General features: G+C 39.4%; 1 protein-coding gene across 4 annotated transcripts in view; it reads right to left on the bottom strand.

The window, feature by feature from the left end:
• Dmxl2 (Dmx like 2) overlaps positions 1-27805 on the bottom strand; it is a 123421-nt gene that overhangs the window by 13221 nt on the left and 82395 nt on the right. Inside the window, exons 25-34 of one of the 4 annotated variants that reach the window (XM_075965877.1) lie at positions 27250-27441; positions 25352-25428; positions 23513-23643; positions 13311-13559; positions 9008-9186; positions 5298-5428; positions 4305-4390; positions 3332-3533; positions 2205-2322; positions 509-571 (exon numbers count right to left, since the gene is read on the bottom strand). In XM_075965877.1, the coding sequence (XP_075821992.1) occupies positions 509-571; positions 2205-2322; positions 3332-3533; positions 4305-4390; positions 5298-5428; positions 9008-9186; positions 13311-13559; positions 23513-23643; positions 25352-25428; positions 27250-27441 (1428 nt within the window). The remainder of the gene's footprint in view (positions 1-508; positions 572-2204; positions 2323-3331; positions 3534-4304; positions 4391-5297; positions 5429-9007; positions 9187-13310; positions 13560-23512; positions 23644-25351; positions 25429-27249; positions 27442-27805) is intronic. The other 3 variants (XM_075965879.1, XM_075965880.1, XM_075965881.1) reach the window with 3 other exon arrangements.

Here is a 27805-nt window from a genome sequence, read left to right as displayed (position 1 = left end):
AGGAAGAGAGACAGAGACAGAGAGACAAAGACAGAGAGAGAGAGAGAGAGAGAGAGAGAGAGAGAGAGAGAGAGAGAGAGAGAGAGAGAGAGAAGAGGGGTATGGGTGAAGGACAGAGTCATAGAAAGTCAAAGGAGAGACACGAGACACACGAAGGGCTGGGAAATGGAACAGGGAGAACCTAGGAAGATGAGGGAGAAAGAATGAAGACTTGTCAGAAGAGGGGGGGAGGCATCAGGAGAATCAGAGACAAGGGGGAAGTAGAGCAGGAGAGTCAAGAAGAACGTCCAGCTGGGTTTAAAAACAGCTCAAACATGTGACAGAAGTGGAGATGAGAACAAGAAAGAAGAATCTACGGCTGAACAGAGCAGAGCTAGACACAGGGTGTTTCCTGTCCTCCGCTCAAGTTATCTTCCTCAGCTGGGAGGTCGTGGTTAGCACAGAGATTAGAGTTAGCACCAAGAACCTGAAGAAGTGAGTGGCAGACAGCGAGCGCACGGGAGACTACCTTGATATGGCAATCTTCTGCTACGGAGTTGTGTTTGACCTGCTCCACATGTTCTTCTACAGACTACAGAACACCACACCGTCACAAACACAAAACACATGCATAAAACAAACCATAAAGAAAATGAAAAATTTCAAGCTAGAATAGTTATCATAAGAGATGACAAAACTGACTTCAAAAATTAAATTGGATAAAACAAAGTATCAGATAAACAAATTAAAACCACATAATTAGTTAATTCTATCATATACACATGAAAACCTAAAAACTATTTCAAAATAAAAATTTATTATTTGTATACAATTTATATAACTTAAAATTCTCCAAACTATAATCTCTAAAAATAAGACCTACTTCTTTTAATTTTGTGTTATATACATATATATACTGATATATGTGCAGGAGGTCACAGAGAGGCCAGAATTCAATACGCAGTGTCTTCTTCAGGCCTTCTCCACCTTATTTTTTGAAACAGGGCCTCTCATTGAATCTGGAGCTCATCAATTACCAGCCAGCAAACTTCCTGGATCCACCTGTTTCTGCCTCTCAGTTCTGGGAGTACAGCTGTGCTACCACACTTGGACTTCTATATGGGTGCTGGGGAACCTAACCCGTGTCCTTATACTTGCACGGGAAGCAATTTACTGCCTGAGCCATCTTCTCACTTATGACATTACTTTCTGCCCCCTCCATTTATTTTTATATTTTTAAGGTTCTAAAGACTGAACCCATGGCTTCACACTGTTAGAAAAGCACCTTTTGTTTTCACTGTTTCATTTTTACTTTTTAACAACCCTGAGTAATCGCATAACCAGAAGATTATTCTCCTTGTAAATAAATGTTTAAGAGAACAGGATACAGGGGAAAAAAGTATACTTGCTTGAGCCCTGATTGACAAGTAGTAAGGGAGGTACAACTGGAAATATTCCTCTACTGTGGGAACCCCAGAAGACACGATCAGAGTCTGAAACTTCTCCTCAGTGGTCCTGATGAGACAATTTCAGCCTAACAGTCCATTCAGATTCTCTGACCCTCCTGAGAAGGGTTAACTCAGTGAAAGTCAACAACTGAAAAATCAGCTTGCTAAGTCAACTACCTGGTCTGTCATATTTATTAATTTGACAAAAGCTTGATTTGTGAAATATTTTTTCTTAACCAATTTGATGAATAAAGCTACCTTCTTATGCCAAAAATTTCAAATGTTTTAGAATTAGTCAACATATCAGTTCTGTTTTTAAAATTTTTATTTGTTTGTTTGTTTGTATGTATGTATGTATAGTGTGTATATACCACACATGTGTGGGTGACCACAGAGGCCAGAGGCCAGAGACAGTGTCATGTCCCCTTGAGCTGGAGGTAGAGGCAGTTGTGAGCTGCCAGAGTTGGAGCTAGGAACAGAACTCAAGTCCTCTGAAAAAGTAGTGAGTGTTCTTAACTGTTGAACATGTTTACCCTCCCTCTTGCTCTACCATGGAACTTGCACTGTTTCATGGCTATGAGACGGAGATGCTAAGTTTTATAAAAGCTCACTGAAGCTTGATAAGCTTTGGCTACTCCTCAGAATGTCTAAAAATAACAGAGAACAACCCATCCGAAAATACATTTTCAAAATAAGTCAAATATTAAAAATCAGATATGTTAAAAAGAGAGAGACCAAAGAAAAACTACAACAGAAAAAAAATTAATCTCAGAATACCTCACTTTGCTTTCTCTTCTTTGTGAAAATGTATCTAATAAATGTCTCCTGAAGAACTTCCTGTTTGACAAGGAAATGCCAGAGTCGCTTGACTGGCAGTGCAGAAGCATCCCGAGATCTATCAAATGGACAAATGGTTGACAACCAATCAGCTCAGAGAAAACACAGCTTTTGCAGACATTTGCTTCAAATCCTCCAAGGGTGTTCAAAGATTTACTTCCTTCTTAATTTTAGATTTTCCTGAATATAATCGCTTGATTGAGTAGTCAATTTTCCAGTGGCACTGAATAAACTAGGGGAGATAAGTATCAAGTGACTCATTGCTAGTTGGTTTTTGTTTTTTAACTATATTCTAGGCTTTCCAGATAGTAAAAGCACATGGATGAATATAAAAAAACAGATAGTATTTCCAATTGTTTAAGTATATCATCTTGTGAATACTACTGGTAAACATGGCTGGTTCCTTTAAAACAAAGCATACAGACACATAAATTTAATCCAATTTAAATATTATATATTGTGTATATATATGTTAATATATCACATATAAACCTATGAAAATATAATTTTTATATTTTTATGTGTTAGTCAAAAATAATTTTTTGAAGTCATGACGCTCACCAAAAGGGTTGAGGTAGGTAGGTAGGGCATCAAAATAACATTAAAACCTTTGTTTTGCTTTTAATTAATTATTCACAGAAAAGTCAGTAACACTGATTACAATGTAGATTATTATCAAATCTCCCCGAAGAGTAAGAAACACAACAGATAGTAAATGACCTTTTTCCCAACTACAAAAGTAACATATTGCTGGAAATAGTGGCACAAGCCTTAAATTCCAGCACTTGGGAGACAGAGGCAAGCAGATCTCTATGAGTTTGAGGCTAGTCTGGTCTACAAAGTGAGTTCCAGAAGAGTCTATGCTGTTACACAGAGAAATTCTGTCTAAAACAAACAAGAAAATAAAGCAAAAAACAAAAGTAATGCAGCTATAAAACACTGCTGAACCCTGGCTGCAGTTTCATTATAAAAACTATTCTGAAGGCTACTGACATACTCTGTCAAATTGTTTCTTAGAAGAGTTAAACCAAGCTATACTATCATCAGGATTCTAAGAAATTTCTTACTTGAATGGAGTATTCTCAGGCTCCAGCATTGCTTTATTTCGAAGAATAGCTGGCCCAGCTCCCACTGAGAGGTCAGCTGGGTATGTGTTGACATAGTTAGGGGGAGGACCTTCAAAGTGATCCATTTTCTCCTGCAGAGTCTGTTCCCAGTTCTCTAAGTTTTTAATGACAGCAATTCCTAGTGGTGATGTCACAGGGAGCTCTAGAAGATGAGAAAATCAGGTCACTAGACATCTGCAAAATCTGAACTCTTAAAGCCAATCTCCTGAAAATAAGCAGATCTGAACACATAAATCTTGTAAGACTATTATTAGTTTTAATCTTCATGCTTTCAACAAAATGGAAAGCACTAAAACAAGCGAAGAAAAATAAAAATGCCCAGCTTTCCTGGTCTAGATTCTCATTCTTTCAGTCTTCTAGGCAGACTGCAGTTCTTATATCAAATTCAAAACACAGACTGGAGCCTGCAATAGAAGACTGCAAAATAGGAAATGCAATATTTTTAAAATATTAAATGTTCTTCTATACAGATTTTGAATATTAACTTAATAGCAATTTATTATATTTAACAGCACTGACTTTTGTGATGGTTTGAATAGGAATGGCCCCCACAGACACATGTGTTTGAATATTTGGTCCACAGGGAGAGGCACTATTAGGAGGTGTGGCATTGGGAGTAGGTGTGGCTTTCTTGGAAGAAGTATGTAAGCAGGGGGTGGTGGGTTTTGAGGTCTCAGAAGCTCAGTTCACTTTTGCTGCCTGGGATCTAGTTGTAGAAGACTCAATTCCTTCTCCAGCACCATGTCTGCCTGCATGTTGCCATGCTTCTCATCATGATGATAACAGACTGAACCTCTGAAACTGTGAGCCAGTTCCAATGAAATGTTTTCCTTTATCAGAGTTGCTGTGGTCCTGGTGTTTCTTCACAGCAATAGAAACTCTAACTGAGATACCTTTCAAATTCCAAACTCACCAGAAAATTCCAGTCCAGCAATAGGAAAGAAATTCTTTATATTGTGAAGTGCCAGTTTAACCATTGTCAGATGTAGAAGAGCCCAGCTGTTTGGGAAGAGAAAAACAAAACAAAATAAACAAACTACTTATCATCCTAGAAACAGAATCACAGGAAAAGAGCAGTGATGCTCCTATCAACTGTTTGGCCCAATTTCAACTCAGAAAAGCAGTCTCTGACTTTTATTACACAAAAAAATGGCTTATTTATAGTCTTTGAAAAATAAAACTTTAGGCAGGGTGTGGTGGCGCACATCTTTGATTCCAACACTTGGAAGGCAGAGACAAGTGGATCTCTGTGAGTTCAAGTCCACCTTGATCTACAAAGTGGAAGGAAGGGAGGAAACTTTAACAATGTATCACACTTAGAATAAAAGAAAATTACCTAAGTAGAAAAATATTTCTCATACAGTCACAAAAAATTTAGTAGCATATCATTTATTGATGAAGTTCTAAAGTCATGTTATATTTTTTCTCAATTACATGTTAGTTTTATAATTTTCATGGAAACTATCTAAAAACTTAACTGAAAGATAACTCCTAAAATATCACTTATATATATATATATATATATCACTTTCAATATAAATTCATGGTAATTTTATTAATTTATTCAAAAACAAAACTGAAAGCCAGCATGGAGTCAAGTGACTTTAATATAGCACTCAGGAGGCCAAGGCAGATGGAGTTTGAGGCCAGCCTGGTCTACACAGCAAGTTCTAGGTCAGCCAGAAAAACTTAGATAAACTCTGTCTTAATTTTTTATTTTTAATTTTTGGATTATTGTTTGGTTGGTTGTTTTGTAGACCAGGCTGGTCTAGAATTCACAGAGAATTCTCTGCCTACCTCTGCTTGGATTAAAGGTGTGAGTTACCTCATCCAGCTACATGTAGTTATAAATAATATCAAATTTTTCTGCAAAAGAAGGTCAAAAGGGGATAGGAGGCTTGCTTACCTATAGGAATTAGGATCTTGGTGTTCCTGTATTTGTGTGTCTGAAAAAAAGGCATCGTCGTCTTCACCATCACTGTGAACACTTTCATCAGAGTCATAGATGACACCACTGTCAGATAGAGGAAGAAATGGCTGCAACAAAAGGCAAAGCCATTGGTAAATATGCAATTTCACAACATATTAAGTATACAGTAAATGTTTAAAACACTTAAACATTTCTACAGTATTTCAACATACGGTTTAACTCTGATATAAAACTGAATACATTAAATGGTGCCAATCTAAGCAAAACTTTCTTTAACAGGTTCGAGATTTAGAAAAGTCACAATTATAAGGGGGAAAATATCTGAGATTCAACAGAACTGTCTAAAGGAAGATGAGTCTGAGCCTCACTCAATTCTACACAGACAAGAGAATTAAAACCTAAGGAAGAATTCTTCTTTGCTTTTTCTTCTCTTGTGTCTCTTTCCTCCACATACAGGTCAGAGCCCAGGTATGTTTGTAGGACTCTGGTTTTCCTTTGGGCTTTGGGCATTGCAAAATGTCCCCTGCTCTGCATTTCCCTGGCTTTCTACACAGGTCTTATAATGTTAAGCTACCCTATTAACTTATGCCTGCTTCTGGAAGGATAGAATCATTTCCTGTTTGAAGGGCTCCAATTTTACTTCTCTCTGATTCCTCTCTTATCTTACTTCTCCATCACACCTCTAGCAGGTGCCAGTCAAGGACTTCCTTTCCTTCCTACACTGGTAGTTATAAAGATGGAACTACTAATACATTTTTGGCATCCCTCTAGATAGTATCACTGGAGGAGTACCCCATTGCCACATCCTATGACCCACTCATCTCGAAAAAAACTAGATAGATTACATAAGATCCCCACCACAACCAAGACAACGACTAAGACATAGCAGCAAAATGCAATGTATGAATCTTATTTTGGACCCTAACTTTCAAAGTCAACTATATAAAAACATTTAAGATACAAAGAAAAAGTGTACATGATGGATACTTGATGCCATTTAAAATAATGCTAGTGTGATTCTTTTCAAAATATGCTCTTTTTGGTCTGGAGAGGTGGCTCAGTGGTTAAAACTACAAGCTGCTCTCCTAGAGAATCTGGGTTTGATTCCCAGCACCCACATAGTGGCTCACAACTACCTGCAATGTCATTTCCAATAGATTTGACACCTTCTTCTGGTCCCCTTAGACACTACATGTATGTGCTAACAGCCACACATGCAGACAAAACATCTATACACATAATTGTCTTTAAAGGCTGTGTGTGGTGACATATGCCTTTAAAAAAAATCTGCTCTTTGACTGTTGCTGCCTGTCTGTTTTGCAAGGACAGCACAGGCTGATTTCAAACTGGCACCTCCTTGTGCCCACATTCCTAGTACCAGTGCAGGGATTACAGCTATATGCCACCAAATTTAGTTTTAAAGCACTCTTTACCAAAAAACCAGCCCCCCCCCCAAAAAAGCCTCCGGGCGGTGGTGGCACATGCCTTTAATCCAGCACTCAGGAGGCAGAAGCAGGCAGATCTCTTTGAGTTTGAGGCCAGCCTGGTTTACAGGAGCTAGTTCCATGACAGGTTCCAAAGCTGCAGAGAAACCCTGACTCAAAAAGCCATTAAAATAAAATAAAAAATTTATGTATTTATTTTATGTGGGTGCATGCATGTGTGTGGGCACATGTTGACTATGACACACAAGACAAGTCAAAGGACAACTAAAGGTGTTTTCTCCTCCCACCGTGTGGGTACTAAGGCTTGAATTTGGCCACCATTTAGCAGCAAGTGCCTTGTCCCAATAAGCCATCCTGCCACCATCCTCCAGAGCCATTTATCAAGCAGCTTTTAAAAAATTATCATTTGTATGCATACCTGTCATAGTCAGAGGACAGTGTGTGAAGATGGATCTTTCCTTCCTCTCCATGCAAACTCTAGGAAGTTAACTCAGGTATCCTGGCTAGCATAGAAAGCTCCAAAATTCATTGTAAAAATTAAATACTGTCCAAGTATAATTTGAGGATTTATGAGGTGGGGACAGGAGGATTGAGGCAAGCTCAAAGTAGTCTACACAAGGCTACACAGCAAGACCCTGTGTCCGAAAACACTTATGAAAACATTTATGAATGAAATTTCATGAGTTCTACATTTGCTTCTAACCAATCAATGGTAAACAAAGGTAAAATAAAATAATTGTCCAGCAAGTTGACAATTTTTGAAACTAGGTGATAGATAAGGATTTAGAAATTATTTTTTCTTTTGTATATATTTGAAGCTTCCATAACAGAAAATTTTTAATGATAATTTTATGGCTTTCTTTTCTTTCTTTCTTGAGAAAAGGTCTCACTATATATTCCTGACTGGTTGGAACCAGCTATGCGGGCCAGGCTAGTCTCAAATTCAGAGATCCACTTGCCTCGGGAGTGCTAGGATTAAAGGTATGCACCACCACACCTAGCTAGCTATATGTTTTTTAATGTTATAAAAATTGTTTGCCTTATAATGTTAACTTTAAAAAGTGAAACACAAAGCCAGTCTCAAATTTGCTATTTCCTGCTCCTACATTTTGAGTGGAAATACAGACATGCCATTTCCTGGCATATTTTTTTCTTAGTATGTTTTTGCATTTTCTAAATTTTCATAACCTTATATTAGTCACGAGAAAACATCCTAAAATGAAAATAGGTCGGCATATTGCCATTTACAAGTTGTCACTGTTAACAGTAATGATGCAAAAGGCTTTAGAGATGGCAAGGAGAAGTCTTTAATTGAAAAGGTGGGGTCCCAGGGCCTGCATTTCTCAGAGCTGCTACTCTGGGGCATACTTTGCAGACCACTAAATAATCCAAATTTCTAAGATAGCAATGTTTCAAAAGCTATTTCTAAGAGCAACATAGTATACAAAGAAACAGGAGGTTCAATGCTTCAGTAACCCAGGAGGTGGTGGTGCATGCCTTTAATCCCAGCACTCAGAAGGCAGAGGCAGAAGGATTTCTGAGTTCAAGGCCAGCCTGGTATACATAGTGAATTCCAGGACAGTCAGGGCTACACTGTGAGACCCTGTCTCAAAAATAAAAATAAAACAGACAAGCAAACAAAATACTATGAGGTCTTATTGGCATGAACAACAAGGTGACTACAGTGTTAGTTCACACAAAAGAGGAAATCTAGCAAGTGTCATATTTGCATGCACCAATACTGTATGAGACAGGCTAACAGCGTAGGTATCACCATGAGTACGCTGATCTTTATACAAGTCTTCTCCGCTTGGAGAAACAAAGATGTCATGGGACCTCACCACAGCCTGATTAATCCTCGAATTCATGCTGATCAAGATAACTGCTGATAACAGGAGAAGACTACAGAATAAACAAGAATCCCCATCAACTTAAAAAGATGAGTCTGTAATATGTTAATAAACTGACTTCCAGTTTTTATCTAAGACCCACATGACTTTAATTCTTTTCATCTATTGTCATTTGATAAACACTAATTTTTCTAGGACTATTCTCATCTATTGTCATTTGATATTGCTAAATTTTCTCGGACTACTTATTTTGTTTCTGGACTTGAGAGATTAAATTTCTAAACTGAGGTGACTGAACCAAAAGCTCTTCCATCAATCATTTGGATGTGACACATATTCGAGAGTCAATAAAACAGATACATTTAAAGTCTGCACACTTCATACTCCTTACCTTTGCAACAAAGTAATCCCACATACTAAGTTCTGGAGGAATAAATTTTTCTCTGTAAGATGGTCTTTCTGCAGGCACTGGTGGTGGGGTAGCATCTTTTACAGGCCTTCCAGGGACCAGCATTCTCATGTTAAATCTCCTTCGGTGTTTATCTATGTCTTCAGCAGGAACAGGAGGTGCTGAATGAAATTTAAAGGTCAGTATTAGTTTATAGACTTAACCTTTCTTCTGCTCCTCCTCTTGCCATGCAATATTCTAGACTAATTTTAAACTTTCCTGGTTACAATGTTTCAATATTCCATGGCAAGAGTCATGGCAAAGAAGCAGGTGGACATCATCCAATGAAGTTACTTGCTATATAGACTATTGGCTTAAGTAAATCCCTTAAGATGCATTAAGAGGAGCCAGAGATATGGCTTAGCAGTTAAGAGTACTACTCTCACAGAGGCCCCAAATTTGGTTCCCAGACCAATTTCAGGCAGCTCACAACTATACATACGTTTAGCTCCTCGGGATCTGACCACACTTCTGGGCTCTATGGGCACTTGCAGTCAGGTACATGTGTGCGTGCACACACATACACACACACACACACACACACAATTATTTTTAAAGATGCATTAAAGAAATGGCATACTCTGTAAGTATTTACAAGAGTGACTGAGTGAATGACTATGTGTTCAAGAACTGATTCAAGATCTGGGTGTAGTGGAGCACACTTTTAGTCCCAGCACTTGGGAGCCAGAGGCAGGACGATCTCTAAGTTCAAGGCTAGCCTTGCCTAATGAAATTCAGGACAGTCAGAGACACAGTGAGACACCCTGACTCAAAAAACAAACAACAAACAAACAAACAAAACAATGAAAAAACAAAACTGTTTCAAGAACATGTAGAGTATAAGGGTATACAGAGTATCTTTTTAAAATAGCAGAAGCACAAAGGAAAGGAGAAAAAGCAACCAGAATAAATGGTCAAAGGAGACTATGTAAATGAGGGGTAAAGCACTTGTGTAGACAAGAGCTATCAGGAGAGTCATAACAAGGCCAACGTGTAGAATCAGACCAGAGCCAGTCTGTGGACCTGATACGAGGTACTCACCTTATGGGCAGTTCTCACTAAAGCTTCTTAAGCTAGTCCCATGTGAGGAACACTTTGCTTGGTTCATTAAGAGGGAAGTAGAAGATGGTGTGAGAAAGATATGAACGAGTATGGTAAATGGTACACACCAGAGGAAGAATTGTACATAAAGAAATATCATAGTAATTTAAGAACTAATTGGATATGGAAGAGCCACAAACAGAACAAGTCCAAACAGCCATATTTTTTCAAAGCACATCCAGAATATTACCAACTTTAACCTCCTTGTATTATTTTATTTTATTTTGGTTTTTCGAGACAGGGTTTCTCTGTAGCTTTGGAGCCTGTCCTGGAACTCCCTTGGTAGACCAGGCTGGCCTCGAACTCACAGAGATCCGCCTGTCTCTGCCTCCCAAGTGCTGGGATTACAGGAGTGCGCCACCACCGTCCGGCTTCCTTGTATTATTTTATAAATCTATAAACCTAAGGTAAAACAGAGCTGGGCAGTGACGTCATATACTTTCAATCCCAGCACTTGGGAAGCAGAGACCGGGGAATATCTGTGAGTTCAAGGCCATCCTGGTTTATGAGGTGAGCTCCAGGACAGTCAGAGCTACACAAGGAAACCCTGTATTGAAAAACCAAAGAAAAGAAAAAGTATACAACTCAATGGTGTCTCCTCCGTTTATAATGCTGTACAGTGCCCACTTAAATGCAGTTCAAATGCAGTGTCATCACAGGTGGACCCACAGGCCCACAGGTGTCCGCTCTAGACATGTCGCACAGGCAGAGTTAATAACATGTGCTCTGTATGCCTGGTTTCTTTTGACCTAAGTTTCTAGATTCATGTACATTACAGTATATATTAGTAGTTCATTCTGTTTTAGGCTGAGAAACCCTCTACTGGGTGTAAATATCACACTATTCACCTACTTAGTTTTATCCATAATCATGTACTACATATTCTAATGGGCTTCTTTTTTTTAAGATTTGTTTTTTTTAATTTTTATTTTATTTCACATGCATTGGTGTTTTGCTTTCATATATGTCTGTATGAAGGTGTCAGATCCCCTAGAACAGGAATTACAGACAGCTGTGAGCTGCCATGTGGGTGCTGGAAATTGAACCCAGGTCCTCTAGAAGAGCAGCCAGTGCTCTTAACTGCTGATCCATCTCTCTAGCCCCACCAATGAGTTTCATTATGACACTTTTGAACATGTATATAATGGAGTGAGATGAATTCACCCTCCATGACTGTTCTTGACCACCTCCCACTCTGCTAATTCTCCTCTTCTGCTTCATGCCTTTTTTTTTTTGACAAGGGCTCACTTTGTAGCTCTGGCTGGTATGGAGCTCGCTATTAATATCTAAAATGGTCTCAGGAACATAGATACACCTGCCTCTGACTCCCAAGTGATGGGATTAAAGGCATGCATGACCACACCTTTTTGTTTATGTGTGTACAAGCCAATGAGTTTAATTAAGTTGGCTTGCATAGGCATGGGTTATTTATCCACTTATACTTGATGGTAGCCCACAATTATCAAAGCATCCTTCCCAGGACCCCTACTTTTATTCTGCTGCATAGCTGATTCTCCACAAAGTAGCGAGAGTGGAGAAAACCTAAGTCTGTCACTATTTAAAATCCTCCATCACTCTCTCTCTTTCCATAGAGCAGAAACTCAAGTCTATATCATGATTCACTAAACCCTCCTCCACTCTCCCATTGATCAGAACTCTGATGGCTTCTTAGAAAGGAAATTCGGTCTTTCCTTTGCTCACTGTTCCTTCCATCTGCCCAGAGTGTCTGGACATCTAGATGGTGGAATCGTAGACCTCCCTAGGGATCCACTGCAAATGTAACCTGATCAGAAACACATCTCCTCACCACCTCACTAAAGCGGTCCTAACCCCTTCTCACCATTCTCTTCGTACTGCCCCTGTTTGTCTTGATCTTCTCACACTCCAGACTAGAACAGTCTCCAAAAGACAGCACATTTGGGGAATGAGTGGATACTAAGATGAAGGCACTCTCAGAAGTCTGAAACCTGGACGACTTAATGGAACGCATTAACACAAGTAGGAAAGGGAAGCTCAGTGGGCGAACGCTTGCTTAATGGGCACAAAGCACAGCTCCTCAGCACTGACAGGAAGTATCTCATATCTACCATAAACAAACAAAAAATGTGATTTAGGAGAAAAATTTTTAAATTTAAAATGTGCTGCAATTATGTAGGACTAAAGAAGGGTGGAGGCAACAGGAGCTGGTGAGATCACATCCCTCACCACACCTGAACTAAACATGGGCCTTAGGACAGAGGTGAAAATGCGTCATTTAAACTCTTCATGCGACTTGTTCCTTGTCTGCAATATAACATTCCTGTTCTGTAGATGAATTACGGTGCTTTCTACGTTTTAAGGAAAAAACTTCCCTCCCCTTACCCCACGAGCTTAAAAAGTGGGATAAAAATATATTCCTGACCATAATAAAGAAAATACACACACACACACGGTTTTTTGTTTGTTTTTTTCAGTTTTAGTCAAGACAGGGTTTCTCTGTGTAGCCCTGATTGTCCTAAAACTCACTTTGTAGACCAGGTTGGCCTTAAACTCACAAAATCTGCCTGCCTCCACCTCTCTTGGAATTAAAGGCCTGTGCTACCACCGCCCGGCCACACACCTGGAATTTTTAAAACTGTATTTACATGACTATAAATTTAATCTGAGGCCAACTGCAAACAGTGCTGGGGACTTCCATACAGCTTTTATTTTCTTCTTTCTTTCTTTCTTTTTTTTTTTTTTTGAGGGTTTCTCTGTAGCTTTGGAGCCTGTCCTGGAACTAGCTCTTGTAGACCAGGCTGGCCTCAAGCTCACAGAGATCCGCACACCTCTGCCCCCCTAGTGCTGAGATTAAAGGCGTGCGCCTCCACCGCTGGCCCTTCCTCACATCTTTAATGACCTCATTTTCTCTACACTGTCCCTCCCTTACTGTTACCTTTATTGCTGTTTCTTATTCTCTTCAAACATGTACTGGTTTTCCAACAACAAAAATATTACTTCTATAACAAGAAAGGAAAAAAATTCTAGCTTTATTCTAATTTTAGCTATTTATTTTCCTAAAAAAAAAAAACCTACTACATTCTTAAGGTAAATAGCTAAGACATTCAAAATCTTACTGTAACTTTGGAAGTTACTTATATACAAATTTGTATCATATTTATCTTACCTGCAATACTTTCTGATTGTCTCCGAGGCTTCACAACAAGTTTCACGCCCCCTCCAAAAACAGCAGCCCACATTCGATTATTTAATGGGTGGGCTGCAAGCCGAAACAATTCGTTGGAGGAATTTGTGGCAAGTGCATGTATCAGTAAACTTAAGTAAACAGCAACAACAGCTTCACACAACAGAACATTCAATTTTGGCTGGTCTTCATCTTGGGCAGAACTCAAGAGATTAATAAGTGAGCTCACACCTGTAACAGCATAGAATATCATAAAAAAATCAGTACAATGTACAAAAAGAAAAAAGGCACACATATTTGCAGTTTAAATTAAGTACCTATTCTCTATAAAACAGCATTTTTATAAGTATCAAAATAATTAGGAAAAATGAATTATAATCTATTGCATGAAGTAAGAGCCATTTGTAGCCATAAAACAGGTCAGTTTTAGATTACAGAGGAGAAAGGAAAACTCTTCCTTACAGCAGAATTCCAACTTCATAGCTATGGTAGTTTGAATGAAAATGGCCCTGCAGACTCATAAGAAATGGCACTATTAGAAGGTGTGGCCTTTTGGAGGAAGTTTATCACTGGGGGTGGACTCTTAGGGTTCAGAAGTCCATGCCAGGCCCAGTGTTGTGTTCTCTTCCTGTCGCTTGCTATTCTGGGTGTAGAACTCTCAGCTACCTCTCCAGCACCATGTCTGCCTGCATGCCGCCATACTTCCTGTCATCACAATAATGGACTAAACCTCTGACCTGTAAGCCAGCCCCAATGAAATGTTTTCACTTATTATAAGAGTTGCTATGTCATGGTGACTCTTCTGGCATTAAAGCCCTAAGACACTGGTGAAGGAGAATAGGATTAGGAAGTCCCCGTAGAGTCACTCCACAATCTTTCTGGCTTAAACAGCAATCAGCACTGCATGCTAAAACTGCATATTCTGTTATTTCAAGTGTTACTAATTAATTATGAAGGAAGAAAAGCAATAAGTTTATAAAGGAAAACTGACAAAAACACCTTATCAAGCAGTCAAGTTAATAACAAGTAACAACAGCTGACAGCAGATGACACTTGAACAATGAAAAGGGCATATTTTTTCATGATTTCTCTCTCAAAACACCTGAGTCCAGACACAGCAGCGGTACACACTCACTGAGTCCACACACAGCAGCGGTACACACTCACTGAGTCCAGACACAGCAGCGGTACACACTCACTGAGTCCAGACACAGCAGCGGTACACACTCACTGAGTCCAGACACAGCAGCGGTACACACTCACTGAGTCCAGACACAGCAGCGGTACACACTCACTGAGTTCAGACACGGCAGCGGTACACACTCACTGAGTCCAAACACGGCAGCGGTACACACTCACTGAGTCCAGACACGGCAGCGGTACACACTCACTGAGTCCAGACACGGCAGCGGTACACACTCACTGAGTCCAGACACGGCAGCGGTACACACTCACTGAGTCCAGACACGGCAGCGGTACACACTCACTGAGTCCAGACACGGCAGCGGTACACACTCACTGAGTCCAGACACAGCAGCGGTACACACTCACTGAGTCCAGACACAGCAGCGGTACACACTCACTGAGTCCAGACACAGCAGCGGTACACACTCACTGAGTCCAGACACAGCAGCGGTACACACTCACTGAGTCCAGACACAGCAGCGGTACACACTCACTGAGTCCAGACACAGCAGCGGTACACACTCACTGAGTCCAGACACAGCAGCGGTACACACTCACTGAGTACAGACACAGCAGCGGTACACACTCACTGAGTCCAGACACAGCAGCGGTACACACTCATTGAGTCCAGACACAGCAGCAGTACACACTCACTGAGTCCAGACACAGCAGCAGTACACACTCATTGAGTACAGACACAGCAGCGGTACACACTCAGGCAAGAGACCCAACTTAGCTATGATGCCTAGCAAGACTGTACCAAAACCCTCAAAAAGTAACAATGGAACAAAGAAAAAATGGAAGTGGGGGAGGAAGGAAAGGGAGGGCAAGAGGAAGAGAAGAGAGGAGGGCATGGAAAAAGAAGAGACTTCAGTCATCATTCAAGGAGACTAATGGGATTATCATAGCTAAGGTTAGCTTGGCCATGAAAAAGGCTCCAAGGTGGCAACGGTGAAATCTGACAAGGTTTCAAGTAGACAACAATCCGCTATATCTGCTATCAGCATTGAGATGTTAAATTTGCTAACCATCTGCTTATAGCTGAGAAAATCTGTTCTTATATAAAAATACACTGAAATTTTTAAATAGAAAATAGTATTTTGCCTAAAAGCAAACCCCAAATATTTGAGAAAAATACCCTCAGCTACACACACATAGAAAATAAACAAGGAAGCCAGGTATGGTGGTGCATGCCTGCAATTCCAGAAGCAGGAGAACCACTGTAAGTTCAAAGTCAGCTAGAGCTATACAGTAAGACCTTCTCTTTAAAAAAAAGTAAAAGAGATGTTATTTTAGTCACTGTTCTATTGTGTGAAGAGACACCATGACCAAGGCAGCTTATAAAAGAATGCCTTTGATGGGGAGTGTGCTTATAGTCCAGATAGTTAGGCCATGAACATCATGGCAGGGATCATGCAGGTGCTGTGGAGCAGCTGAGAGCTTACATATCTCGTCTAGAAGGTGCAGGCGGAGAGTGTGAGACTGAGCCAAAGCCCACACCCAATGCCAAATCTCCTTCAACAGGATCACACCTCCTAATTCACATACCCAAACAGTTTCACTAACTGGGGACCAAGCATTTGAACAGGTGAGCTTATGGGGGTCATTTTCATTCATGCCACCACGAGAAGGAATGAATGATAAAGCAACCATGTTAAAATGTCAATAGGAGAACTAACTCAAAATGATCGCACAAAAAATTTTTAGACTCCTTGGAACTTTTTGCAAGTCTGAAATTATTTCAAATAAAGAGTTAAAACAGGTCAAGCCTTAGCAGTGCACACCTTTAATACCAGCACTCAGAGGCAAAGGCAGGAGAATCACTCTGAGTTCCTCCTGCCAGCCTGATCTACGGAGCAAGTGCCAGGACAGGCTCCAACGCTACAGAGAAACCTTGTCTGGAAAAACAAAAACAAACAAACAAACAAAAAAAACAGAGTTAAAACAAACCAGTTTCTAAAAACTGTTGCCTGCGTCTGCCGCCGCCTGCGTCTAAACTGTTGCTTAAATTAATTTTGAATACAAGAAGATATGAACAGTGTTGCAGGAGGTCCTCCCACTCCTCCAGCCTATAGCTGAGATACCAGCCCATTGGGGCGTGGTCTGCGACTAGACTCCCTTCTTGGTTGCGCAGAGGGCTGACGGTGATCTATAAATTTTTTCCCCTTTAAATAAATACCACCCTATTAATCATAATTCCAAACTGGTGTGGCATTTTTTATGACTTACGCCTTCAGAACAGAATGGAGAAGGTTCTTGTTTTATTGTGTTTATGTCTTGTGCACAGTGTGTACAGATCAGAAGAGGGCATAGACATCCTGGAGCTGGAGTTACAGACAATTCTGAGCCTCTGACATGAGTGCTGGGATCTGAACTTTAGTCCTCTTAAGTGCTGAGTCATCTCTCCAGCCCAGAGGGAAGGTTTGAAAAAACTATGTGGAGTGTGAAAGAACACTACCCAGAGGAATACAGCATGAAATAGACACCAAAGAATGGTCACTTCTGCTCTGGTATATAAATTACACTCTTAAATAACGGTGTCTTCTCTGAATCTATGACAGCATGTCTGTCACTGATGAGACTCTATCCCTAAATTCCAGGCAATGAAAATGATGTGCTCATGAAGTGTTGAGCTCTTATTATGCTGGTCACTACAGCTATTTAAGTTTAACTTTCTTAGCGTTCTCAAAATACTTACTATGGCACTTAAATGGCTAATCCACAGCAGAAAACATCAACAACAAGCAAAATTTGCCAACTCAAAAGAAAAAAATACCAACTCTTCAGAAACAACAGGAAATTGGTCAATAGTTTAGAAAGAAATTTAGGTCGGGTGCTGGTGGCACATGTCTTTAATCCCAGCACTTGGGAAGCAGAGACAGGTGGATTCTGTGAGTTTGAGGCTAGCCTGGTCTATAGAGTGAGATCCAGGACAGTGAGAGCTACATAGAAAAACCCTATCTTGAAAAAGAAAAAAAAAAGGAGCAGCTTGGGAACATGACACAGTGGGTAAGGCACTAAAGCACAAAGGAAGGACCTGAGTTTCAGTCTCCACAACCTACACAAAGCCAGGGGTGGCAACATGTCTGTAACTGCAGCGCTCCTGCCAGGAGTGGGGGCATGTCTGTAACTGCAGCGCTCCTGCCAGCAGTGGGGGCATGTCTGTAACTGCAGCGCTCCTGGCAGGAGTGGGGGCATGTCTGTAATTGCAGCGCTCCTGGCAGGAGTGGGGGCATGTCTGTAACTGCAGCGCTCCTGGCAGGAGTGGGGGCATGTCTGTAATTGCAGCGCTCCTGCCAGGAGTGGGGGCATGTCTGTAACTGCAGCGCTCCTGGCAGGAGTGGGGGCATGTCTGTAATTGCAGCGCTCCTGCCAGGAGTGGGGGCATGTCTGTAACTGCAGCGCTCCTGCCAGCAGTGGGGGCATGTCTGTAACTGCAGCGCTCCTATAGCAAAATGAGAGAAGGACACAGGAAAACCCCTAAAAGTTTTGGGTTAGTATAATTATATTTTATTTGTGCTTTAATAAATAAAGCTTACCTGAAGATTAGAGTACAAAGCTAGCCACACTTGTCAATCAGACAAGCCAGGCAGTGGTGGCACACACATTTAATCCCAGCAGCCACATAATCCCAGTTAGCCATAGAGGCGGGGCGGTGGTGGTACACGCCTTTAATATTAGAACTAGTGAGGAATATAAGGCAGAATGAAACCAGAACTTGCTCTTTTTTCAGTCTGAACATTTCGTAGAGGTAAGAGTTCACTAGTGGTTGGCTGCTTTGTTTTTTTGATCTTCAGCTTGAACCCCAATATCTGTTATTGGGTTTTTATTATTCTTGCTAAATCTGGCACCCAACTTTGGGGGTACAAATTCACAAAAAAGTCATTTAACTATGGCTTTGCAGCCACCAGCATAGGCTGGAGTTTCACACAGCTGGAGTTAGCACCCTACAGGCTAGGTTTTCCTTTTTTCTTTCCTGGTGGGCTTTCCCTGAACCCCCTTCTCAGGCTGCTGTCAAACTAGGTAGCTGCCTTGAAATTCAATCAGGCTTTTACTATTCTACGCAGAAGCAATAAGCCTCACATCTTCATCATCACTGGCAGCAGATTTGGTGAGAAAATTGGAAGGAATTAGTTCAAAGGGAGAGTTTTTCCCACATTAAAAAATAAAAACAAAAGTATGATAGAGAAAGTTAGATCTCTGTATGATTATTTAATGCATGAATTTAAAAATAGAACAACTGAATGAAGGGATAATCAATTTAACTGGGATTGATATACTATTATCATTTTGATAATCCTTGTTGTTTTGATAATTCTTGGTTTATCTCTTAAAAAGTTTTTTGGCTTGACTGTCAAGATACAGGCCTTAGAAAAACATAATAAAACAGACCATAGATATATTCAGATCCAATCAGAGGAATTTAATGGAGAACCAATTTCAGCATTGCATTATAAGGTTAGAGAGAAACAGCCTAAGGTTTTCTAACAACCAACCTTAATATATCCAGTAAGTTTAGAGGAATTGCCAAATGATAGAGGCTCTGTAAGAGCTGACTGGACTCCTGTGCCAATGTTAGATTTAAGGAGATTGAGTCTCAAATGGCATGCATTCATCTTTTGTGAAGCAAATGTTAAATTCGTGGTCACTCTGTAGTAGAATTATTCCTAAAGACTGGATAGACTTAGTTAAACCTGTTTTAGAGCCTGGTCCATAGTTACAACGGAGTAGTTGGTACAGAGAAGAGGCTAAGACTATTGAACAACAGAGTAAAGCTAGAGATAAAGAAATCTCCCAAGATCAAATTCTTTGAGAAGGAGACTATGTTACTATAGAAAGGTAACTTTTATGATGACCACACCATGGCTTTATACCGCACAAAAGCTTCTAACGCTTGGGACTGCAGAAGTAGGAAAGAAAATTGAGTCATTTACTAAAGTAATACAGGGTCCAAAAGAAGCCTTCACAGATTTCTTACAAAGATTAAATTCAGAAGTAAATAGAATGGTACCAAATTCAGAAGCTAGACAAATAATAATTGAATCTTTGGCTTTTGAAAATTGCTAGTTCTCAATGCAAATGGATAATTAAGCCATTAAGATCAGTACCACTAGAGGAATGGATCCGAGATATAATCAAAATTGAATCCCATGACCATGATGAAGTTTGGATAGGTGTTTTCCAGAGCTTTGAGGAAAAACTGAAATGTCAAGTGTTTCAATTTTGGCAAACATGGTCACCTTAAAAGGGATTGTAAACAGGGCATTCCTAGATTAATGAATATTGTTATTATATCGTTTAACAATGTTTATTGTTATTATAAATCACAATACATAAAGAACACCCTTTCCTTCTGGATTATATGGAAGGTGTGGCAAAGGCAGGCATTGGACTAATGAATGTAGATCAACAAGGAATAGTGAAGGTAATCTTTTGCTGCAGGAACACTCTATGAGGGGCCTCTTGTAGGCCCCTATGTCAGATCTGGTTCAGTTGTTTCCTGTCATCATGGAGAAAACTCCTTCCCAGAGCAATTAAAAATCCCTAATGCCTACTGTAAGAAACCATACTGTTCTGGATAACAGAATAGCTGTAGAAGAGAGAACAAAAAAATTCAAGAGAAACCATAAAGCAAGTATTTTGGAAAACTTCTATAAATGAACAAAGACCAAAATTAAAAATATGAATAAATGACACTGTCATTGATGGTCTGATAGACACAGGTGCGGATGTAACAATAATCTAACCAGAATCTTGGAATTCAAATTGGCCTCTTCAGGAGGTAAATATTTAGATTTTAGGGATTGGAACTTTATCTCAGATAAAACAGAGTACAAGATGGGTCAAATGTACAGGGCCAAAAGGACAATGAGGAAAATTAAAGCTATATATATATGTGGCTAACACGGCAATGAATTTATGGGGATGTGATTTGTTACAGCAATAGAATACTGAGATTAACATGCCCCCAAACTTAGAAACAGACATGAATTAATGTATGTTTCCTGGAAAAATATTAGAAGGTTTTATAAGGAGCAGTCACTGACCATTCAGGTTGTACAAGAACAGGGCACAACAGCTGCTGATCTTCCAGATATACCACATACTCCTACAGGTCAGGCAGTTATAGAAAGATAAAACTGAGCTCTAAAGGATATGTTAAATAAACAGAAAGGGATGATAAAGACCCCCATAAATAAATTACCCCACAATGATGATTCCTCCAGGCCCATGATAACACCACTAAGATGAAAAAACACCACCTAAAGATTGGCTTTGAACTACAAACTGCTCTGAATAATTTTGAGGTCCCTGGCTGAGATGATACAGCCTCACAGACTACTCTAGCCAGGACTTGAGACCAGCTCTATACTTTCCCATTAGGTAGAAACTGGACAACAAATTATACACCTACCTCTCCCCAGACTTGACAATTAGCCCAATTTTTTCTTTTTAGGGTGCCCTAAAGATGCCATTGCCTCCAGACAGCAAGAAGTGAATATAAGAATATGATGCTCATATTCCCAAGAGGTGTGATGGGTGGTTTTTGGTCTTTCATTGGATTATGGATATTTGTCATTGTTTAGGGGGGCAGTTACAATCTGTTATTGGTTACAGTCAGGAGGAAAGTTGAATACAGTTCTTGTTTTAAAAAGAGAGAGAAAAGGGATATGATAGGATTAAAGGGTAGATTATTGAATCTACTCTAAAAAGAAAAAAGGGAGGATAAAGATAAGATAAAAAAGGTAATTATTAAATCTATTTTTAAAAAGCAACTACTAGGTTTAAATATTTTATATTGGATTGGACTTTTGTATATTGTAAGCAAATTTTGTATCTTAATACAAAATTGAGATTAACTTTGTTAAAACATACTGTACATATGTTTCCAATCTTGTTCAAGGTATTGCACCTATACAGCTCATTTAACAACGTAATGCAAATTTCTAGGTCTTGAAAGTTATTATTACCAACTGTTCAGGATAATAAGGAAATGCAGGTTAGTAATTAGTTACCTATTATAATTAAATGTATAGTCATATTAGGTATGTTTTATTTATATATGTATTTATTTTTTTAAAAATCTATCTTTTCTCATTTTACATACCAATCCCAGTTCCCATTCCCTCCCCCTCCTGCTTCCTCCACCTTCCCCCTCACCCTACACCCCATTTATTCCTCAGAGGGTAAGACTTCCCATGGGAAGTCACCAAAGTCTAGTACATTGCTTTGAGGCAGGACCAAGGCCCTCCCCACTATATCTAGGCTGAGCAAGGTACCCTCCAAAGAAAGTGGATTCCAAAAAGTCAGTCCAAGCAGAAGGGATATCCTAGTCTCACTGCCAGTGGCCCCACAATCCGCCCCAGCCACACAATTGTTACCCACATTCAGAGAGCCTAGTTTAGTCCTATTGTAGTTCCCCGCTGTCAGGTCAGAGTCAGTGGGCTCCCACCAAGGTCAAAAAGATATATTTTAAATACACAGATCATTTTCAAACACTTCAGAGATCTACAGAATATGGCATTTAAGGTGTTTTAATAACCTAAGTTCTTCTTCTTCTTTTTAATGACAATGAGACATGTCGTCTGCTCCCGACAGCACCAATCTACTTCAGAGAAGATAATGGGCATCGAAGAAACTCCACATAGATTTTACTTTCTTTGGGGCAAAAGTAAGCCACTGGGCAAGGAAATGCCCTTGTCTTGACTGATGACAGTATGCTGCCCTAACTGGACCAAAGAGAGTACCTGCCAAACCTTGTCAAGACAAGACAGAACAGTCCTTCAAAAATCTTGCTTCATAGAAAAGTCTGTCAAATATTCTAGGCCTTTGGGCTGATGACAGACGTCCCAATGCTGCAGAGGAACTTTGAATGACTGGCTAGGCAGCCATGTTTCTGTTATTTCTCACATTTTTTGGAAGTCGCTTGCTTACACTTCCTGCTTACTTCCTGCTTTCCTTCTTGAGTCTCTCAGGTAATTGAAGACTAGACAGTTATAGTATTCCTTGTTTATGGGACTCAGAAAAGAAATTCATTAAAAAAGTATAAAGTGTATGAGATTAAGAGATATCAAGAGATAGTTTGGAATGGTAATGTAAGATATGGCAGAAAACAAATATGGTACAAGACTTGGACTCACAAAGATAGGATAGATATTGAAGTATTTTCTCTGAATTTGTCAAATGAAAATGGGCTAGACATTGCTGATGTATTTGTTGCTTGTATGTATTATAGATTGTTATTGTACTTATTGTATATAGTTTTTCTCACTTTAGTTATAGCTTTCTTTTATTTTAGATATAAAAAGAAGAAATAAAGTGATATTTGTGTTTTAATAAATAAAGCTTGCCCGAAGATCAGTATGCAAAGATAGGTACTTTAGTCAGGCATACAGGCCAGGCAGTAGTGGCACACACATTTAATCCCAGCAGCCACACAGTTAGCCATAGAGGCCTGGCAGTGGTGGTACCCACATTAGAGAGGAATACATCTGAAGATTTCATAGAGGTAAGAGTTCTCTAGTGGCCTGGCTGCTTTGCTTTTCTGATCTTCAGCTTGAACCTCAGTATCTGTCTCTGGGTTTTTCTTATTTGTGCTATAGTTAGCTATCCTGGGACACAGCATTGAACAACAAAGAGATCCTTTCTCAAAGAAGGCAGATGATCAAGACCAACTTCCAAGGTTGTCTTCTAATCCTTTAACAGAAATACATGCACATATACAAAGTATTTTTTTAATTTCAGGGCCAGTAAGATGCCTCAGTGGTAAAAGGTGCTTACTGTAAGCATGACCAACCTGATCTTGATCCCCAAGATTGACAAGGTGAAAACAGAGAGCAGACTACCACAGTTGGGATCTAACTTTCACGTGTGCCTTAAGTGACCTCTTACACACACACACACACACTAAATAAGTAAATGTAAGTTCTTTTAAGTAAGAAAGGATTTGAAAGGAAAAACCCACTCCCTCCACAACACACCACCCATGAAATTCTCACCAGGCCACTGAGCTGGAGCTGAGTTTGGTGTCGCATGCTCTTCGATACTTTCTGTCCTGAGTCGTCGCCGATCACTTAAAAGAAGTCCTTGATAAGCTATTCCTGTGAACTGATTTCCTTCTGTCTGACTGCTAAAACAAACAGGTACAGTTACTGCACTGGGAGAGGTAGTGAACATGTACTTTACATAAATCTATCTTAGACAATTATGAAAAATCAAAAGCTTTTAACACTGAATTCACTTTTGCAATGAGAACTTAATTTTAGAATGTTCTTTAAATTAGTTAAAATGTTTATTGATAGTCTTCTAAAACAAAACACTCATTTTCACTACCCTGGGCAGACAATTTTAGTGCTTTTCAAACGCTTCTTAATATTTTAAGACACTTTCTACTTGTGCTCAATTTCTAAAGTTGGAGGTCAATGTTAGCTGGAGACAGAGCAGACAATAATTCAGGGTCTGAGTTTATTAATCCTTAGCTCTGCAAAACTGTTTAAGCATAACTGTATATTCAGAAGGTAAGCTAAAAGCCAGCGAATTATCTAAATCTAAGAACAATGCCTCTCAAAACTGATTCCCTTCTCTAAAGAGCTTTGTGGAAATGGAGGAAATAAAAAAACCAAAAGGCAGAGCTGGCTACAAAGAGTAAGTCATAGTCAAGCCTAAAAACATTCACTTCAAAGCAATGTATCTGAAACCTCATTCAGTGCCAGCTTAGCCAGGGACTAATAGGAAACAATTTATCTACAGACATTTGATGACCATGTCAGCTAAACCAAAGTTTTCTTCCTTGCTTATAATTTTTAATCCTTGGAGTCATTTAAGTATGGGCTAATTAGGATAAAAACAGAGTGCAGACCATTTCTGAGGGAGTAACTCCTTATTTTAAAATCAAATGTTCCCATAAAGGGCAGCTACCTTTATAAGAAAAAGTCAAGGCTCATGTAAATAGATTTCTATTAAATTTTTTCATTTATTAGTGTACTTCATTTCAATCTAGGTCATCCTTCCAAGTTGTTCCATTTCTTACAACTCATGCCATTCTAATCATTAAAATGCAATGTATTTTGATAATAGATACAGGCAATTTGATATTTAGAAAAACTAAAATTATTTTTAATTGATATCAATTGGCTAGCATAGCAGTGCAGACCTGTAATCTCAGTTACTTAGGAAGATGAGACATGAGGACCACAAGTTCAGGGTCTGCCTGAGCTACAGAGTGAGTTCCAGCTTGGAAAGCTTGCTGAGGCCCTGTTACTAAAAGCAGAGGTCTGGGAATGTATAACTTAGGGGTGGAACATGTCTGCACACCAGGTACAATGGCCTACAGGTGATCCCCAGTACGGCATAAACAAACAAAACTGATACCATCAATTGACTTCTACACCACACATAAAAGTATAAGTTAAACTAGTAACTTTTAAGCATGTATCTTTTCCAAGTTTTTTTTTTTTAAATTTCAACTGAAAACCAGTTAACCAAGTAAAAGCTGACTGGCTTCAGAGCGTGAACTCTGAGGGACTAGGGATCTCTAGTATAAAACACTGTGATAAGAATCTTCCTTCAAGGAAATCAAAGACAGTTATTAGGATCACTCATATTATTGCTTGTCATAATCTATATTTCTCTTTTGTTACTAGGTGACATCTAAACTAACCAACTAATTATTATTTTCTCTCTGGGTCTATTTTATCCATTAAAGTACACATGTCATTTATACTAGGGAATTATTTTCAGCCCTAAGAAAAAGAATCCTATAAAAGTCTGGAGCAGTTGAATGTTTTGCTCTATTAAAACTATTTGGGGTGGTTTCTTTATTGATTTGTTATTTTTACCTGTAGCTATGACTGTCACATAATGCTTGGTAAATTGATGCAGAAAGTGAAGCTGCTAGTGAATGAAGTGTGTGCACCTAAAACCAAAACAGCCACAGTTACAATTTGCACTAACATTTCTATACAACAGCAACATCTTAAAAGTCAGGAAATACTGAGGAAACTAGAAAATCATAAATAAAACTGGATCCTACTGAAGATAACCCTACTTTTAAACTAACTCATTTATCTTTATAGGCATGCCCAATGACAAAGCTGACCCATTCGGACATATCTTTATCAAATATATACTTGCTGTGAGCCTAACACTTACCAGGCACTGAGCAGACCAGGTCTCATGAGACTAGGTCTTGTCTAAGCCACAACAATTAACTTACATAGTGATATAAAAAGGAAAACTGAAGCCAACTATGCACCGAACTTTCAGACTTTTCGTTTAGGCTTTGTATTATGAAACTATGCAAGATTCAATCTTATCAGTAACAATGGCTGTTCAGTAAGTAAATCAAGCACTATGTGTAATGGCTCATTTTCCAGAAAGCAAATAATTTAGTTAATATTGATAGGAAAGGGAAAGTCATAAAAATGTGTTTTAGAAAGTTTTAAAATTCTATATATAATATTTTTTTAAAATACAGTTTAAACTTCCCTTGAATCAACACTTTCAGACTCATAAATTTCTTAAAATTCAAAGGGACTTCAGAGGTACTTCCATGCCTTTAAAAGCCTTATCCAAGCCTGGTGGAGGTGGCGGCTCTGGCCTTTAATACCCACACTTAGCAGAAAAACCCTGTCTTGAAAAACTGGGACGGGGTGGGGGAACCCTATACAAATTCTAAGGAAAGGAGCATTTTCCAACTTGCTATCTTTTTTTATTTCCTAGTCTAACAAATAATTTAAGCAAACTCTACAAGACTACTAATATGGATTACTTCATACTATAGATTAGAAATCTCCAATAAATTGATATGATTAGACAATTTGGATCCCTCAGAAAAGTATCTCAACAGAGATCAAACATGCCTGTCAAAGGAGAGGGAAGGATAAAAACAGCAGGAACTGACTGTGCATGAGGTGCCAGGAGGAGGATAGAGCAGCATGAACACAGCCATGCAGGCAGTGGAGGCAGCTCCCTCCCCACACCCTGCCAGGCTCTAAGAGATTTACTGGAGTTCATTAGTTCAGCACTCAGAATAGGGTAGAGGGCTAATTTAGGATTCTGATTGTCTCTAACCTATTGTACATATAGCCTCCAATAAACACAATCATCAGGGAACAAGTGACAAGGATATTTTCTCAGGAGCCATTTAATCAAAAGGTTATCTCAGGTACCCCTCTCTCAACCTATACTTTCACATTTTCCTGACATATAAACAAAAAGTTCTATTTCTAGATTATTAGTTCATTTGAACTCACTAGAAGAGAAAACCTAAATAAATATTAAGTAGCAAGAACATTGTCTAGAAAACTAGTTTTGTTATAAAAAGAATTGACCTGTTTGAAAGGAAGACTATAGCCTTTCCAGAAATAAGAATGTATACTTTCAAGGCTGGATGTGGTGGCGCACACATTTAATTCTAGCACTTGGGAAGCAGAGGCAGGTGATCTCTGTGAGTTCAAGGCCAGTCTGGTCTACACAGTGAGCTCTGGGATAGCCAGGGAACAGAGTGAGAGCCCCATCTCAAAAAACGAAACCAAACAACAAAAAAAGAAAGAAAGGAAAAAGAAAACAAAAAAGAATGCATCCTTTTCATTGCATTCACTGGAATCTGGAAGTCACTGGAAGTGAAGAGGCAGCACATAGAAACATTTCAACTATTCTCTCTACACTCAAAAGAGAGCAAATAAAAGACATTCACCTTCCTAGTGTGCACAAATAGTCACAAAGTCCACATTACCTTCACATCTTCAACATTGGGATGAGGTGGTGTTTTCATCTGCACAATGGTATAAAGTATGTCGTGGATGTGATTATTTAAATACAACACAGGGTTAGCTATGACTGTTTTTGTTGATGCAATACTTGCTGAAAGCAGAGGCAAGGTGGTGGGCAGCGGCAGTGGAGACTGGAGCTGCTTTACTGTAGTTTCCTGGAGGTGACAACAGTGGTAAGAACGTGACTAAAGCAGCGTGTCCCTGTCTCTGTTCACTCACTCTACCAGGACTCAGAACACGTCTCTCCCAGATACAGAAGGTATGCAGATGGCAGCATACAGTGTACTTCTGTGCTAGTCACGTTTGTCAACTTGTCACAAGCTAGAGCAAGCTGGGAAGAGGGAACCTCAAGGAATCTCATCTATCACACTGGCCTGTAGGCAAGTCTGTGGGGCATTTTCTTGGTTACTAAGTCCACAATGGGCAGTGCCACCCCTGGGCAAGTAGTCCTACATGGTATAGGAAAGTAGGCTGAGCAAACCAGAAAGCAGCACTCCTCCATGGTTCCCACTTCTGTTC

Source organism: Microtus pennsylvanicus, chromosome 3, assembly GCF_037038515.1.
Source record: "Microtus pennsylvanicus isolate mMicPen1 chromosome 3, mMicPen1.hap1, whole genome shotgun sequence".
Lineage (NCBI taxonomy): Eukaryota > Metazoa > Chordata > Mammalia > Rodentia > Cricetidae > Microtus > Microtus pennsylvanicus.
Note: the sequence above shows the minus strand (reverse complement) of the source record. Positions and strands in the feature narration are given on the sequence as shown.